At 41.0% G+C, this 16,540-nt stretch overlaps 1 protein-coding gene across 1 annotated transcript in view; it reads left to right on the top strand.

Moving 5' to 3' along the window:
• Positions 1–489: 489 nt before the first annotated feature.
• The window catches only part of Syt10 (synaptotagmin 10), a 56,453-nt gene continuing 40,402 nt past the window's right edge, over positions 490–16,540 (top strand). The window contains exons 1-2 of the mRNA XM_021183812.2: positions 490–779; positions 14,789–15,146. Coding sequence (XP_021039471.1) covers positions 629–779; positions 14,789–15,146 — 509 coding nt within the window. The 5' untranslated portion in view covers positions 490–628. The remainder of the gene's footprint in view (positions 780–14,788; positions 15,147–16,540) is intronic.

Genomic DNA, 16,540 nt, shown 5'->3' with positions numbered 1-16,540 from the left:
AAATTTTCCTGTTCACAGTGCCGGGTAAACCCGACTTCTGATGAACCTCACTGCTGGTGATAAAAGTGTTCTTACCTAGAACGTTCTCTATCCCCAAACCATCATTGTTCCAGGTCGTTTAAAAACAAATTGTAAACAGGTGTCACTCTACCTCGCATGACCTGTCTTCTGATTACTTTTATTTAAAAATAAAAATAAAGATCCGCAGGTCTGGAACTGGGAATAGCTTTTCCTTTCTTTCTTTTTTTTTAAAGATAAAGAATCCGGGAGGGACCCGGGAGTAGCAAAGTTGGATTGAAAGAGAGAAATGAAAAGAGTGTGACGGGGGCTCAGGAAGGTGTGTGGAGGGCACGGTCGCCTCTGCCCCCCGCTGCCCGCGCCAGCCTGCCATTGGCCGCGCCGCCCAGCACCCGGGAGGCGCCGTTCTGCGCGCCGCCGCCCCTCGCTCCCCGCCGGCTGGGCTCCGCGCGCGCCTCCGAGCGCTCCGAGGAGAAGCGCAGACCTGGCAGCAGCGTCCGTTGGCGCGCGCCGCCCTCCTGCGCCCGTGCCAACCATGGGGCCAACTCGCAACTCTTAGGGCTCTGCCTCAGGCCAAGGGAGATCAACGAAGCTGCGAGCAGAAGCCAAGATGAGTTTCCGCAAGGAGGACGGTGTGAGCAGCTTGTGCCAGAAGGCGCTGCACATCATCACCGAGCTGTGCTTCGCGGGTCAGGTGGAGTGGGACAAGTGTTCGGGCATCTTTCCAGCCGATAGGAGCGGCCAGGGAGGAGGTGGCACAGGTAAGGGGATCCGCTTGCGCTTCCCGGGACAGGGGACATTTTCGGGGCTGACTTCCTGGCTGGAGCTTATCTTGCCGGGCCTCGGGGGACTTGCTCGCTGGATTTGTTGCCTGCACCTGCTAGGTCTCTGCTCCCAGGCTGCTCTCGCGCTCTCCCACCTGCTGCTCTGGCGTCCCAGGGACTCGGTGCTCTAGCTTGTCCTGCAGGGTGTAGCAGAATCACCCAGCCTGGCAGGAGAACCTGCGCTTGGCTTCAAAGAACCTAGTTCTAGCAGGAAGGCTGCGTCGTCAGCCCTAAACGCAGGAAGGATCCCTCAGCTCTAACTTTCAAATGCAACCTGTCGAGCTCTTCAAAGCTTCCAATGCCTTTTATAATGCATATGTAATTTTCTAGCGCTTCTTGGCTACCGTGGCGAAAGGGTAGGGACTATTATTGACACCAGGCGCTCAGGACACTTGTCAAGAAAATGGAAAAGAGATTTTAAATCCTTTCCACTTGTGTCCAGAACCTTGGAAGCAAATATCAGGGGGAGGAGATGTAATCAGATGACCCCAGGGTCACTTGATCGCTTTAGGAGATGCACTGTCTCCGTGCGTGGGGGTCTTGTCACATTCACTTTGTTTTCTGGAGTCATTTTGGTCTCCAGGCAAGGGTTTCTACCTTCTGGGTAGCCAGGGCAACAGGTAAGCACAACCGCAACGTCAGGCTCAGGAGAGGAGTGCAGAGTTATGTTTTCACCATCGACCCTAAGAGCTAGACAAAGGAAGGGAGAGTCTGGTGGGATGGGAATGGGTTTGGTTTAGCTGTGTCTTTGGGTTGTTTACATTGACTGTCTCCAAGGTTTTCAAATGCTCTGCTGATGGCAACAGAAGCAGAGGGGGGCGGGGGGGGGGTTGTCTGAGCTTGTCAGAACCGGGCACTCTGGAAGCAGAGTGATACATTGTTGCTGCTGTCAGTGTGATAGAAGCGTCTTTTTTTTTAATGTATAAACACAACCAAAGCCATTTAAACCGCGTGTGTGTGNGTGTGTGTGTGTGTGTGTGTGTGTGTGTGTGTGTGTGTGTGTGTGTGATGCAAAGGATGTAAAAAAAAAAAAATCAAAGTGCTGCTGCTACTGTAAAGACCTCTGTAAGAGAGTAAGCTCTTCTGAAATGCCTTTAAGTGAACATTAAGCCTAGGTTCAGAGTGGAGGAAGTGAGAACACTTAATTCTAAGGACATGTATGTGATCACCAATAGTCAATGCAGAGCCCATACCCCTAGTTCTTATTCTTTCTTGGCCCTTGTGATTACACACGAAGAGGTGGTTTCCCAGCTCTCATTGGCTAACAGTGTTAGAAATTGCATGACAAATGCACACTAAAACAGGTTCAGTTCTCGACCGTCCAAAATGTGTAATTGTGTTAATTCGAAGTATGTAAATTTCATGGTATGTCAGTTGCAGTAAGAGTTCTGAGGTTTTCATAATCACTATAGTGCTTAACTGTCGTCCTAATTCTCATTAGACATTCATTTGGGGGAGAGAAGGGGATGAAGAAAAATTACTTTAAAACAATTGAGTATCTTTCTTTCTTTAAGGACAATGTACTATTAAAGTGGGAGATCCTGTCTGATATGTGAACATAGACAGAAGCTCTCACTAGAGAAAGACAGTCCACAAATTACTCATGACATACGAAGAGAGCGGAGAGTCCTCTGCTTTTTCATTTGTCAACCGTGAAATCAGTTAAAAGCAAAGGGTTCTGATTTTAGTGCTCCAATATTAATGGATGATAGAAGCAGACTTGATGGTTATTTGCTGAATGTTTAATTATATCAGCTAGCTACTCAGATGCCTGCTGTTCTGTGGATTTTCTCACAACGTGGGCCCTTTTTTATGGCTCCTGCATAAAAGCACTTCCAACAGTTGCTGTTGACTGCATTGTAGGTGACTTTTATTGATAGGATAGTGGTTCACTTTTAAAGTAACCGGTGCGTTATAACTAACAGTGTTCATTTTACATTGCACTGACAATCTTGAGATTTGAAATTGCATCACTCTTCAATCCATCACCCAGTAACAGCAAGAGAAAGGTTCATGTAATCCCAGATAAAGTCATTGCCACAGGAAGGGAGTTAGAAATCTAGTATATCACTAGGACAGAGATGCGGCCCTGGAGGGTCCACCGTCCAGCCAATCAAGCTCAGGTATTGGTGGAATGTTGGAGATTTAGACTGTAGTGACTAATGCTAACTAAACTGCCCTTTTTAAATGCTTAGTAAAAGTCATCAGATGAATCAACAGTACTCCACAGAATACAATGCAGTATAACAATACTATGAGGTGCACCATGTGTACATTTTAAAAAATCTAGATGTGAGAGAAGCTTAAAAACAAAAGATATTGGGTGACCCCAAAATCGATATGTGACCCTCTAAAGTCATTTACTGTACAACATGATATAACCAAGAGAGCTGATGGGAAATGCAAAGAAATAGGTTCCTCTTGAGTGTTATTTCTAAGATATACTATAATAGTATATACAGTATACATAATCATTTTTAGCTGGTTTTATGCTCATTTCTGGACAGGTTTTGATGGTTGCATAAATGTTTATCAAGTGTAAGAACCTTACATTGCTTGGAAGTCAGAGCTCAAGATCCATCACTAAGCAAGAGCATTGAAGTCCACAGTCACACGCCACAGCTCTGAATAACTAACATTAATATAAATATTTTAATAAGCATCTAATTCATCCATGTTCAGATTTGTTTTGTACAATTTTAATATGGGAAAACAGATTCTAAAAAAAAAATTATACAAATTATTCCAAGTTCATTCTATCCTTTAGAAGTGCTATTATTCAGCAAATATTTATCAAAAAAGTTTCTTTCTAGTGGGCAGTAATATGCTTACTGTGCACATTAAGACCATTAATGTATGCCTAGAAAAACCTGACATGCATTCTAAAGTCTCAACAGATACTTGCTCAGTGAGTGAAGTGTCACGTAGTAAATGAACTTAGCTTATTGAAATGCTAAGAAAACTGGGAATCTCTGTATAAAAGAGATACCCTTCAAGTTTTGATGAGGTTGTGTCCCAATCAGAAGCCAATAATCAAATTCTAAAGTGCACCTAATAAGCCCAGCCCACTGAACTGAAAGTGTGACCACTCTATCTTAACCTACACTAAAAAGACTCGAACCATGACTTCAGCTTGCAGCCAAGCATCACAGGAAGACGATACCAATATCTCTAACTTAAGAAAAGGTCAGCACACCAGATTCAAAATGTGGTTTCTACCTTATCTCTTGTTCCATTATAAAGTAAAAAAAGGCATGAATCAGAGCCACTCAGTGGCAATTGTCTCTATTTTGACGGCATAACAAAGACTCTCCAGATCTACATCGATAAGATTAATATGCACTTTAAGTCACTAGAATATTATATCTTTGAAGACCGAGCTTTGTCTCCTCGTACATCCCCAGTGCTGGAAGCATCCAAGGCCCATACTAGAAACTTGATAGATCATTTGCTCAATGAACAAGATGGCTTCTTTAATGACCCCAGTAGCAATCGAAAGCATGTGACTTTGCTTAAGGAAAAAGTACTTGATGTAATAAAAAAAAAACTTACCATTAAAACTCTTATTAGTTATTCTAGCCTAACCAGGAGCCATTGTTTTGCAGATATGAAAACAAAAGCAAACAAAATGGCTTACACTTTCATCACAGGTCACAACTAGTTGCTGATGAATACATTTAAGGGCCTCAGGCTTCTTTTTTTTTTTTTTTTTATTGTTTTTCGAAACAGGGTTTCTCTGTGTAGCTCTGGCTGTCCCGAGTGCTGGGATTAAAGACGTGCGCCACCATGCCGGCGGGCTTCAGGCTTCTTAAACCCTAGCTGTTCCAGGGAATCCTGGTAAACATGGAATTTTAACTATATACTGTAGGCTACAACATATGAGGAAGTAGCAACAAGACTTTTCCAGTTATAATTAACTCAAACCTCAAGCCTTTCTTTAGGTTAGTTTCCTACCACGCAAATGGAACACAGGTTATACATTTGTCATACTTGAACATACGCATTTATGTGCGCTGAAGTGTGTGCAACTATTTGTTGATCCATGTTGTAGTCTAAATAGGATTGATTCATATTAACAATCAGTTCATGTAAAAGATTATTAAAATTATTTTATTTTATTTTATGTGTATGGCTATTTTTCCTGTGTATGTCTTGGCACTGTGTATGGGAAGTACCCACAAAGACCAGAAGAGGTCAGATTCCCTGGAATTGGAATTACAAATGGCGGTCAGCTGCCACATGGGTGCTGGAAACTGAAGCTGGGCCTTCTAGAGGGACAATCTGTGCTCTTATTTACTGAACCATCTCTCCCACCTAAGAGAAAGGAATTCAATGTATTAAATGCACATAATGTTGAATTCATAAATACAATTCCAAACATACAGTTTCACATGTGGCTTTTTTTATGTGCTCATAGATAAACATATAATGGAGAAAGATATTAGATCAAAACAAATTGTTTTTTTTTTTCTAATTTGTAATTACTTTTGAAAAAGATCAAGAAAACTCAGATTTGTGTATTCCCCTGCCACCGTTAGGAAGCAACAATCTATGTTATTAACCTAAAATTCATTATTGTGGGAAGATGCAAACCACATGATAGGGTGAAGGAGCTTAAGCCCTCTGCTCGAAGATTCTGAAACAGTCCACACACCGAGGAGACTGCACTGCTGATAATGAGTATCTTAATAAAGGTCAGCCAATCATACCTTCTCATTTCTAACTTGTACAGTGTCAATTTTGGAAATTTAATCCCTGCGTGAAGATACAGCTTCTTATTACTGACAATAGTTTCTCTTTGCTTTATAGCATCAGGTATATCATCTGTAAGATGTAAGATAGATATATAGATATAGATATATAGATATAAAGATATCATCTGAGCTGTAAGAACTGAGAAGTCCAGGAGAATATCGTGGGAAAACTATGTGCACACATTCTCTTACCTGTGTGCACGATACCAAGTCAGACCCATAAGTCCACAGGCTCCACACAAGAGATGGAAAACAGAAACAACCGCATCCATCTGTAGGTTGTACAGATTCTTCTTGTTGTGACTCTTTGAACAACCAGCATGGCAGCTATCTACAGAGCATTTACAAGATGTTAGGTATTGTAGGAAATCTAAGGATGATTGCCTCATTTTATGTGAGAGAGTGGAGCAGCTGGAGAACCTCCTTCACTCAGTTCTGTGGGGTAGATAATTCTCATCTGTCTCGGCCCCAGCCCTGCCTTATTCTCCTCTGCAAAGTTCTGCTATGATGATGTTGGAGTCAGAATGATAAAGTCATCTTGGGTAGAAGGAAGAAAGGAACCATTTATTACGTTATTGTTGAATAAAAAACGTTACTGCCAGCTTTTTTTTTCTGCCAGCTTTTAATTATTAATTTTAACAACAGGCTAAATATTCTCAGTTTTACTGTCATTTCAAATCTACTTCAGTAGGAGTTGTTAATATATATGAATGACCCATTCATATATATTATGGTTCATTCATATATATTAGGTTAAAACACTAAGCCTTTCCACGGGCCTCTCCTTGCTGTCTTTCAAACTCTTGACGTCCTTTTTCATTATTTGTTATCATTTACATATACATACGTCTATATTCCTTAACAGAACCTGTAAGTCTATAAAATGTTGCTTGTATGAGTGTTTTGGTATTAGATAACTGATTGATGTTCTCTTCCCTGGAGGAGAAGACTTTTTTTTATTTAAAAGTTTGAATTTTCCAAATTATGTTTTTTATTGGATATTTTATTTATTTACATTTCAGATGTTATCCCCCTTTCCCGGTTTCCCCTCCAGAAACTCCCATCTCATTCCCCCTCCCCCTACATCTATGAGGGTGCTCCACCAGCCACCCAGCCATTCCCACCTCACAGCTCTAGCAATCCCCTACACTTGGACATGCAGCTTTGACAGGACCAAAGGCCTCTCCTCCCATTGATGACCGACTAGGCCATCCTCTGCTGCATATGTAGCTGGAGCCATGGGTCCCTCCATGTGTACTCTTCGGTTGGTGGTTTAGTCCCTGGGAGCTCTGGGGGGTCTGGTTGGTTGATATTGTTCCTCCTATGGGTTGCAAACCCTTTCAGCTCCTTCAGTCCTTTCTCTAACTCCTCCATTGGGGTCCCCGAGCTCGGTCCAATAGCTGGCTGTGAGCATCTTACTCTGTATTTGTCAGGCTCTGACAGAGCCACTCAGGAGACAGCCATGTCAGGCTCCTGTCAGCAAGCACGTCTTGGCATCCGCAATGGTGTCTGGGTTTGGTCCTGGCTTTCGTCCGGTGCCTGTAGTTCTTTCTGTAGTGATGAGGCCTCTTGGGCTCTTCCCCATCCACTTTGGCATGGCCATTGCTGTCGTCCTTGTTCAGCGCTGGTTTAGGCAGCCATGTTCATGAGACTTTACAGATGCAGCTTCTGACATTTTGAGAAGACGCAGCCTCATGCAAACTCCCTGATATTCTGGCCCTTAGCATTTGCTGCCCCACCTTCCTGAGCCTTAGGTGTGGGAATTCGGTGCTCTCTATTCACGTGAAATTTTTATATCATATGGATAGAAAGATGTCCTTTAAACTTAAACAATTTTTAAATTACATATCACTTCCCTAAAGGGGGAAAAACACAAAAGAAATAAGTAGATTTTAGTAATTTTGATACTTAACGTCTTTATCTTTTCCTTCAGTGTTGGGAACTGAACCCAAGGTCTTCTGTATATTAGGCAAACACTCCTGACCACTAAGCTACACCTCAGGGCTTAAAGCTAAATTTCTGAGTCCAATTCTTACGAGTAGGTTCTTAATTCGGAATCCATGACGCACTTGTTGGTTGGCCATTTGCTGACAGTGTCATAGAGAGAATTGGGGGCCTCAGTTCTTTCTAAAGAGAATTCATAGTAACGTAAGATCCATTAGCCTATTGCTCTGTGCAGCTTTCTGTGCAAAATGTTGAGTGTCAGCAATATTGGCCAATACAACTTATTCATCACATTTATTAACGAATTCCACTAAGAATTCAGTGTGTAAGGATGAGATACAGCGCCATCTTTTGCCGGAGGACTTTTTTTTTCACACTGCGAAATTCTTGCATGGATTTTTATGTAGATGCTTTTGCTTTACTGCAGGCAGAACTACATCACAGCAGCTATTAGAAATTCTAATAAACCATAACTAATACATTAGCACTGGTTCTCAACCTTCTTAACTCTGCCCCCTTTAATATAGTCCCTCATGTCGTAGTGACCCCCAAACTATAAAATTATGTCATTACTACTTCATAACTGTAATTTTCCTACAGTTATGAATCATAATGTAAATATCTGATGTGCAGGATATCTGACATGTGACCCCCCCCCAAGGGGTTGTGGCCCACAAGTTGAGAATCGCTGATGTATCGTGACCTCAGCAACAGGAAATATTTTAAAACACACATTTTATCATCAGTTAAGTATGATATTAATGCAAACTCTTTTTTTTTCTTCATTTACTGTAACTCAAAGGAAGGGCAAGAGGAAATGAAATTACAGTGGAATTCCTCCGAGGCCCAGTGCAAGGGCATGCTGATTATATTACATATCTAATGTAGGAATGAAGAGCAGTAATTACTTACCAGTCTTCGGGCCTCCCTTTCCTTTGTAGATATAGACCTCTTGATGCTTAGTCGAGTTTGTGGTATGCTCATCTGACCAAACTGTGGTGATAGGAACTCCCGAATGTGAGCAGCAGTGTGATGTGCCACATATTAAGGGCTGCATCCTCCAAACCCTGAGGAGGCGTCTCCTCACCCTCCCGTTACCATTGCCGGACATTCTTCATTCAGACATGGGATGCAGGCATGGTAGCTTTCCATGTAAAACTGGGAATGAAAAGCTAGCCAGGGGAGCAAAAACTCCTTGGTGTTGCTGAGTCTGCCTTTGGCAGCTTGATTTGGCAATTTCTCTCCCTTGACAAGAGAAAAAGACCTCCTAAGTCACTATTAGCTTGGCCCTTTGTTCTGGAATTATTGGCGTGAGCTACCACTCCTAGCTTTGGAGGACTTCTGTGTCTTAGCCCTGAGCCCTTTTTCATTTTCTACTTCCTGTGGACCATGAACTGAAGAACTTACATGCTCTCATTACTATGGTGTTTTGCTCAAGCCATGGGGCTAAGTGGTCACAGGCTGAACCTTCTGAAACAGTGAACCAGAAGAAGTCTCTCTTCATTTTAAAGTCTCATCATTGTCACGATGAGGAAACTAGCTGTCATGTTTAACTCCCAATGCATAGTTTCAACAATTCCACAAATATTTTTGACTATGCCATAAGAAATAGACACTGAATATAAAAAGGTGAATAAGTGTGTCTCTAGTCTGAAAGACCAAGAGGCAGGAGGGTAGGTAAGACGAGAGTGCCTGGAGAAGAAAAATAAGAATAAACTCAAGTTCCCTCATCCATTATAGGAAACCCTCAAAACTTTGAAAATTAAAAATGATTTTGTAAATTGTAGCAATCTGACATTAGTAACCCACCTGACCTGGCATTAAATTTAATTAATTAACATTATATATTCTTATGGCCTGCAGTAACCCCAGTTATGTATATAGGGTTGCAGACAATAGTACTATGCATGATTAATATATCCTAGACACTATATACCATACCAATATGGTTATTATGGGATTATTATAAGATGGGTATTAGGTTATTATAGGATGAACACAAGTATGACCCTTGATAAAACAGGAGGAAAAAATGTCCTGAAGCTGCAAGAGGCCACTAAAGATCGTGACAACAGAACACAGGCCAGAGTAAAGCAGAGAGAGAGAGAGAGAGAGAGAGAGAGAGAGAGAGAGAGAGAGAGAGAGACCAGACCATAGTCAAAGGCAGAATCACAAAGATGCTCGCAAATGTGCTAAGAAATTTGGATTTACCTAGAGGGACAGGAGTCCTGCAAGAACAAGATGTGTGACTTTCTGCTGTCTTGTTGGTGCTGACAGCACAACCTATCAGATTCAGAAATCTTCTGGTGCTTTGCAGAAGTATCTGATGGTTTCTAAAATGATGCAGTATTTCAGAAAGAAAAAAGAAATAGTAGAAGAAAAATAGAGACTATACTCGGATTTCCACAAAGCTCTTAACTAGAATACGAATATATAAATGCTGAAGCCACCTCTCAGGGACAGTGCTGTTGCGGGATTCTCCACTCAAACCTTTATCCCATTAGGAAAGGGAGAGATTTCCAAAGACCACTGAAAACAATGTCCTCCACATAACCCTACAGGTCTGCATTTGTTGACGATGAAAACTTTAATTTTAAAACTTTAATTATTAAAGTTTTTATTGAATTATTAAAGTTTCAAATTTTAAAAAAATAAAACTTCAATGTTAATGGAGGCAGAATAATAGAAGGTAAATGGTACAGAAAATTCCCAAAGACCACAAGGTTGGATCTGTTTTATGTTACTATAACAAAATCAAGGATTATATAATTTATAAATAAATACTTTTTTTCATAGTTCTAAGACTAAGAAGTCTCAGAACAAGGGCCTTTGTGCTGGGCCGGAACTCACTAACTTAACAATTGCCCTTCAGTAACTAACCACTCTTGGGATAGCATCAATCCAGTATGAAGCCAGAGCCCGTGTGACTACAGAACTTCTTATTTATCTTCACTTTGACGCCCTGCTGCTTTTGCAATAACGTTTCCAAGATATAAACCTTAGGGAGTATTTAAGAAGCATAGCCGACATGTCATCTTTATTCATTTTTTAAAATCTAGTTAATAGACAGGAAGCACAATTAATCTCACACCTTCTCTCTTTTCCTCAAGTTATGGTGATAATGAGTAACACATCAGTGTAAAATATGAAATAAACTCTATAAAACATTGAAGAAAGCCCTCCATATCAATAGGGTACAAATAGGAAGCACTCGGTCGTTGCCCCAGTAAGCATAAAGAACATTAAGGGGAATACTAATGTCCACTGCAGCAGGCCAAACCTATACCTTATTTTCATAACTAGGTAATAGTAAAAAATTTTACTTTCATTTCAGCATGACCTCCCATTCCAGTCAGGAGGAAACAAAGCTTTGGAAGATTAGTGAAAATTATGAGATGATATTTCTCTAAAATTGTAGAGATTTATAAGACCCTATGGTGTCTCTTTCACAAGTAGAGGATTCATTTTGGATCCACAAAAATATCTAGTAAGATGAAATATGTATATAAATGACTGAGCAATTCTATTTTGAGACTTTGGCTTTTAAAAAAAAATCAGTCACAAGTATTCATACAAGGAGAAAATACAGAGATGCTCATGCGCTACACTCCCAAGCCCTGAGCCTAATTTTGTATCTGTTCTGATGAATTATTATGGAAAATTACATCAACATGAAATTACAACTCATTTCTGGGTAAAAAGGCAAATTGAAGGAAGAATTAGGCTGTCAACAATTTATATCAAAATAATATTATGTGATTGTAAATATTTAAGACTTTACAAGATATATTTTTTTCTCTGTGTGCCAGACTTAGACAAAACATCCACTTAGTATCATTGGTTACTTTCAAGGAATGTGACATACTGAATTCACAGCAGTGTTTAAAGGAATTTGGAATTATTCAGTATTAGTGTGCTGGGACTACCATAAAAATATATGAGTGGCTTAAACAATAGGACCTTACTTCCCCATCCAGGCAGCTAGAGTATGTGATTGAGGTATTAGTGGGGTTGAATTCTTCTGAGGCTTCTGAACTTGGCAAATGTACTGGCTAGATTTATGTCAGGGAACACAAACTATAGTTACCTGAGAGGAAAGATCCTCAATTGAGAAAATGTCTCCATAAGATCTGGCTACGGGCCAGCCTGTAGAGCATTTTCTTAATTAGTGATTGATGGGGAGGGCTCAGCCCATTGTGGATGATGCAACTCCTGGGCTGGTGATCCTGGGTTTTATAAGAAGCAGGTTGAACAAGCCGTGTGGAGCAAGTCAGTAAGCAGCACCCCTCTATGACCTCTGCATCAGATTCTACCTCCAGGTTCCCACCCTGCTTGAGTTCCTGACCTGACTTTCATCAGTGATGGACAATGATGTGGAAATATAAGCTGGATAAACCATTTCCTCCCCAGTTTTCCTTTTTGGATGGCTGTGATGTTTTGTCACAGCAACAGAAACCCTAAATAAGGCAGCCAGTGATGTCCATCACTGTCCCTATGTCTTTATGTGACTTTCCACCTGTATCTTCACCTCTTGCCCTCTTTAAACATGAGTGTCAATAGAAGAAGACTGGTTCATATTACTTGACTTTACCAAAAGTCCCTTTTCTCAAATATAGTCATATTTTGAAGTATCAACTGTTATTACATCAAGATATAAATTTAGGAAGGGACAAGAGACAGACACAACCATTCTGGGATATATTCCTAACAAATTTACTTAAGACAAACAGAGGAGATTAGGCTTATATTTGATATTGAGGGTAAATAAATTTGGTAATAAAAAAAAAGTATAAGGTTAATCAAATCTAGAAAAAATTGTCCTTTACTGAGAATCTATTTGACATTCAGGATTTTAATAATGTTATAATGTCATATGGCTAATTCGGGTCACTTTAGGATGGGAAGATTAATTTTTATTTGTTTAGACTTCTTGTTTTTTCGAGCAGTTTAAGAATTATAGAAAAGTAACATAGGACTGGCTCCCATCAAATCCATGTCCAGTTTCTCCTAATACTTATGCCTTACATTGAAAGGACGCATTGGTGTTATTCATATACTGCTATTGGGAGACTTTACTAAAGGCCATGCCTTTTCCCTTGAGATTTTTCCGTTTTGTTCTGGGGCCCTATCCAAGATGATTGACTCCATTAAGTCTGCTTTGATGACTCTTGACGGGGACATTTCCCCAGACCTTTCGTGGATGACCTTGATTATGTGTAGAAGTACTGGTTGGGTGTTTTTAGGATGTCTACTTCTTGGAACTTGTCTGATTTTATTTTTATCATGATTAGACGTGAGTTCTTAGTATGAGGCGTGATGACCACAGAAGCTAAGGGCCACTTACATTATTCCATGCTGTGCCTGTACACTGTGACCACAGCTCATCGCTGCTGGCTTCCATCACCTCCATTGACGGTAGTACTCTTGTAGAGAATGTCCCCATAAGGGTGTGCAGCCCACCCAAAAAAAGTCAGAAGTTATGCTCTTTCCTGGAGAGTAGATTATATACACAAACTTCTTAGAGTTCTTACAGTTTTCCTTAACCTATTCTGATTGCTATTGCAAAATCGTACTAACTAGGCAGCCTGTAAAGAACAGAACTGTGTTTCTCACAGTCTGCAGGCTGGGAGAGATTGAGTTGCTGGAATGGTAGGCTCCTGTCTGTAAGCACACCATAGCATCAGTAATAGTGTCAGGCCCTGGAGCCTCCCCTTGAGTTGGATCCCAATTTGGGCCAGTCACTGGACCTCCTTTCCCTCAGTCTCTTCTCCACTCTTTCGTCCCTGCAGTTCTTTTAGACAGGAACAATTCTGGGTCAGAGTTTTTGACTGTGGGATGGCAACCCCATCCCTCCACTTGATGCCCTGTCTTTCTACTGGAGGTAGACTCTTTGTTTTCTTTTACCACTGGTGAATACATAGGATATGAAAGTAAGAGATTTATTTTGTCTCATCTTTAAATTAAAGAATTAAAGTTCTAATCCATGCGTTTTGTATTGTATGAGGCCTATTCTTGGTTCATAGGTAGCAGCTATGTTCTGTAGCCTCATGTGGACAAAGGGCAAGAGAGCTCCCTCAGAGTTATCTGAAAGGACACTACAATCCCACTCATGAAAGCTCTCTCTGAGTGCTGCAGTCACCTTCTCAGAGGCTATGTCTCCTGTGTATTAGCAACCACTGCATTGTGACTAGAGATCTGAGAGAACAACTTGAGGAAAGAAATGATTTACTCTGTGTTTCAGTTCATTATGATGGGGCAAGAAGCAGACAACAAGAACATCAGCTCTCACCTGACTTTCTCTTTCCTATTTGTGTATCTGCATCTCTAGACAAAGAGACAGTGTCATTTACACTAGCACTCAGTGATTCTCAACCTGTGGGCCATGACCTCTTTGAGGGTTGAGGGTTGACCCTTTCACAGCAGCCTCATGTCAGATATACTGCATATGAGATATTCACATTATGATTCATAGCAAAATTACAGTTATGGGGTAACAACCAAATAATTTTATAAATGGGAGGGTGGGGAGTCCTCACAACATGAGGAACTACATTAAAGGGTCATGGCATTAGCAAGGTTGAGAACCACTGTTCTAGGTAATTCATTCTCCCTGAATTATTCCTGCCTGGAAATGCCTATAGACCTGCCTACCAGTGTGCCTTATCATCTCTTTGGTGGTCCCAAATTCGGGCAAAGTGATTAAAGTTAATGGTTATATCCTGTCATGGGAATTAGGATTTAAACATAAGAATTTTAAGAGGGAGTGGGCATTCAGATGATAACCAAATTCATTTATTAACTTACAATTTAAAATCACATGCGCATGAACTTAAATTTGCACAGGTACAAAATGATTAGAAAACAAGGTTTGAAAGTCTAATCATTAATTATAGCTTGGTGTTATTCTCACGTATGATACAGGGAGATAGTACTTGGTGCTATTCGCTGTATAGACCAGAGAAGGAGATCACTGAATCAGAGGAGCAAATGCTTTCTATCACATACAGCTTCAGAGTTCAACTGTCTGGCTTTGTAGCAGGAGGCAAGTTGGCAACTTTTACTTGCAAAACTCTTGAATCCCTTGTGGTCTGCGTGGATATGACATGTGTTCCCTGAATTCAGTTGATAATTCCTCATAGGATAAAACTTTTCAAGCAACCCCATTATGTTAATCATTTATGTCCCCTTTTCTGCTTTTGATTTATAATGTATATTGATAGTTCTCTCCACTGTGATTTCCCCCCCCAGATATTTCAGTCAGCCTGTTAGCGGTTGTTGTAAGCTTCTGTGGACTGGCCTTGCTGGTTGTCTCCCTTTTCGTCTTCTGGAAGTTGTGCTGGCCATGCTGGAAGAGCAAGCTTGTGGCCCCCAACCTCAGTGTCCTTCCACAAAGCATCTCAAGTGCTCCAACTGAAGTTTTTGAGACTGAAGAGAAAAAAGAAGTGGAAGAAAATGAAAAGCCAGCACCCAAAGCCATTGAGCCTGCAATAAAAATCAGCCACACATCCCCTGACATCCCAGCAGAAGTGCAGACAGCTTTAAAGGAGCACTTGATTAAACATGCTCGAGTGCAAAGGCAAACAACGGAGCCTACGTCTTCATCCCGGTAAGGAAGGATGGAGGGTGGGATCCTATGGGTGGGTGTGGTAAGGAAGGATCGAGGGTGGGATCCTATGGGTGTGTGTGAGAGTGAGGATGGAGAACAGAAGAAACGAGAAAAGTCAACAGCAGGAATGGAAGGAGGAAAAAGAAAGAAACAGGCAATAAGGAAACACTTAAGCACATAAGGCAATCAAGAGACAAAGGGTAGGACGCAGAAGGGGATGCAGATAGAAAGATCAAGGGCCAAGAAGCAGATGGGGTGGTGTATGAAAAGGATTTAGTTGTAATTGAGTCAAATCACACCAGTTATTTAACTCTTGCCCCTGAAACGTCATCAGCTCACAGTTGCCACTTGTAAGTTTTCAATTTAATTTTGTTAACTAACAAATAGTAATTGGAGTCATTGGAGAAAATGTATCATGGAAGTTGCATGTGTGTGTGTGTGTGTGTGTGTGTGTGTGTGTGTGCTCCACACATGCCACAACTACCTAGCTGCTCACAATAAAAGCAGAGGAGAGTGTTTGGTCTGCAGTTAGTTAGCACCTAAATTGTAAACCCAAACATGTTCTCTTAATCTGAGTCCCTATAGATGAAACTTTAATACTAGACAATTCTACAGGAGCCTACACTGACATAGGAATAGCATGTAGCACACACTTTTTCTGAAATGTGTTTCAGAGAGTTGAGTAAGAAACTGTTACCACTGACAAGTTTAACTTCAGGAGCAGGAACAAGGAATGCAGGTGGGCTAGCCTGCAGTGCTGGTTACAATTTACAAGCAAGCAACAGCTACTAGCTAGTGATTTGGAGAACATTTTTAGCCAGTGGCATTTATGGTCATTTAAAACTATCGACATGTGTGCTAGATGATCCCATATGCCTCCCCTGATTATTATGCTAATATCCCTGAAAATCACAAAGCAAGTTTTAAAAGGAACAGGTTCCCGCTGTCCACCAAGGATGTGTCCTGAGACCCCAGTGGATTCCTGAAAGCACCAAGTTCCATAAATGCTCTATTTTCTTACACGTACATACCTATAGCAAAGTGATAGCTATCAATGGTGGAATAGAATGATGGTAATTATAACTATGAATCTGGCCCCTTTGTCCCCAAGTATTGCATCTTATTATATATAATAGCTTTCTTGCTGTTGTGATATGCAAATGTATTCCCTCCAAGATACAAAAAAAAAGAAGAAGGAGAAGAAGGAGAAGGGGAAGGGGAAAAGTAAGGGGAAGGGGAAGAAGGGGAGGGGAAGAAGGAGGAGAAGGAGGAGGAGGAGGAGAAGGAGAAGGAGGAGGAGGAGAAGGAGAAGGAGAAGGAGAAGGAGAAGGAGAAGGAGAAGGAGAAGGAGAAGGAGAAGGAGAAGAAGAAGAAGAAGAAGAAGAAGAAGAAGA

Source organism: Mus caroli, chromosome 15, assembly GCF_900094665.2.
Source record: "Mus caroli chromosome 15, CAROLI_EIJ_v1.1, whole genome shotgun sequence".
Lineage (NCBI taxonomy): Eukaryota > Metazoa > Chordata > Mammalia > Rodentia > Muridae > Mus > Mus caroli.
The sequence above is the reverse complement of the archived record's forward strand: the minus strand, read 5'-3'. Positions and strand labels throughout refer to the sequence as shown.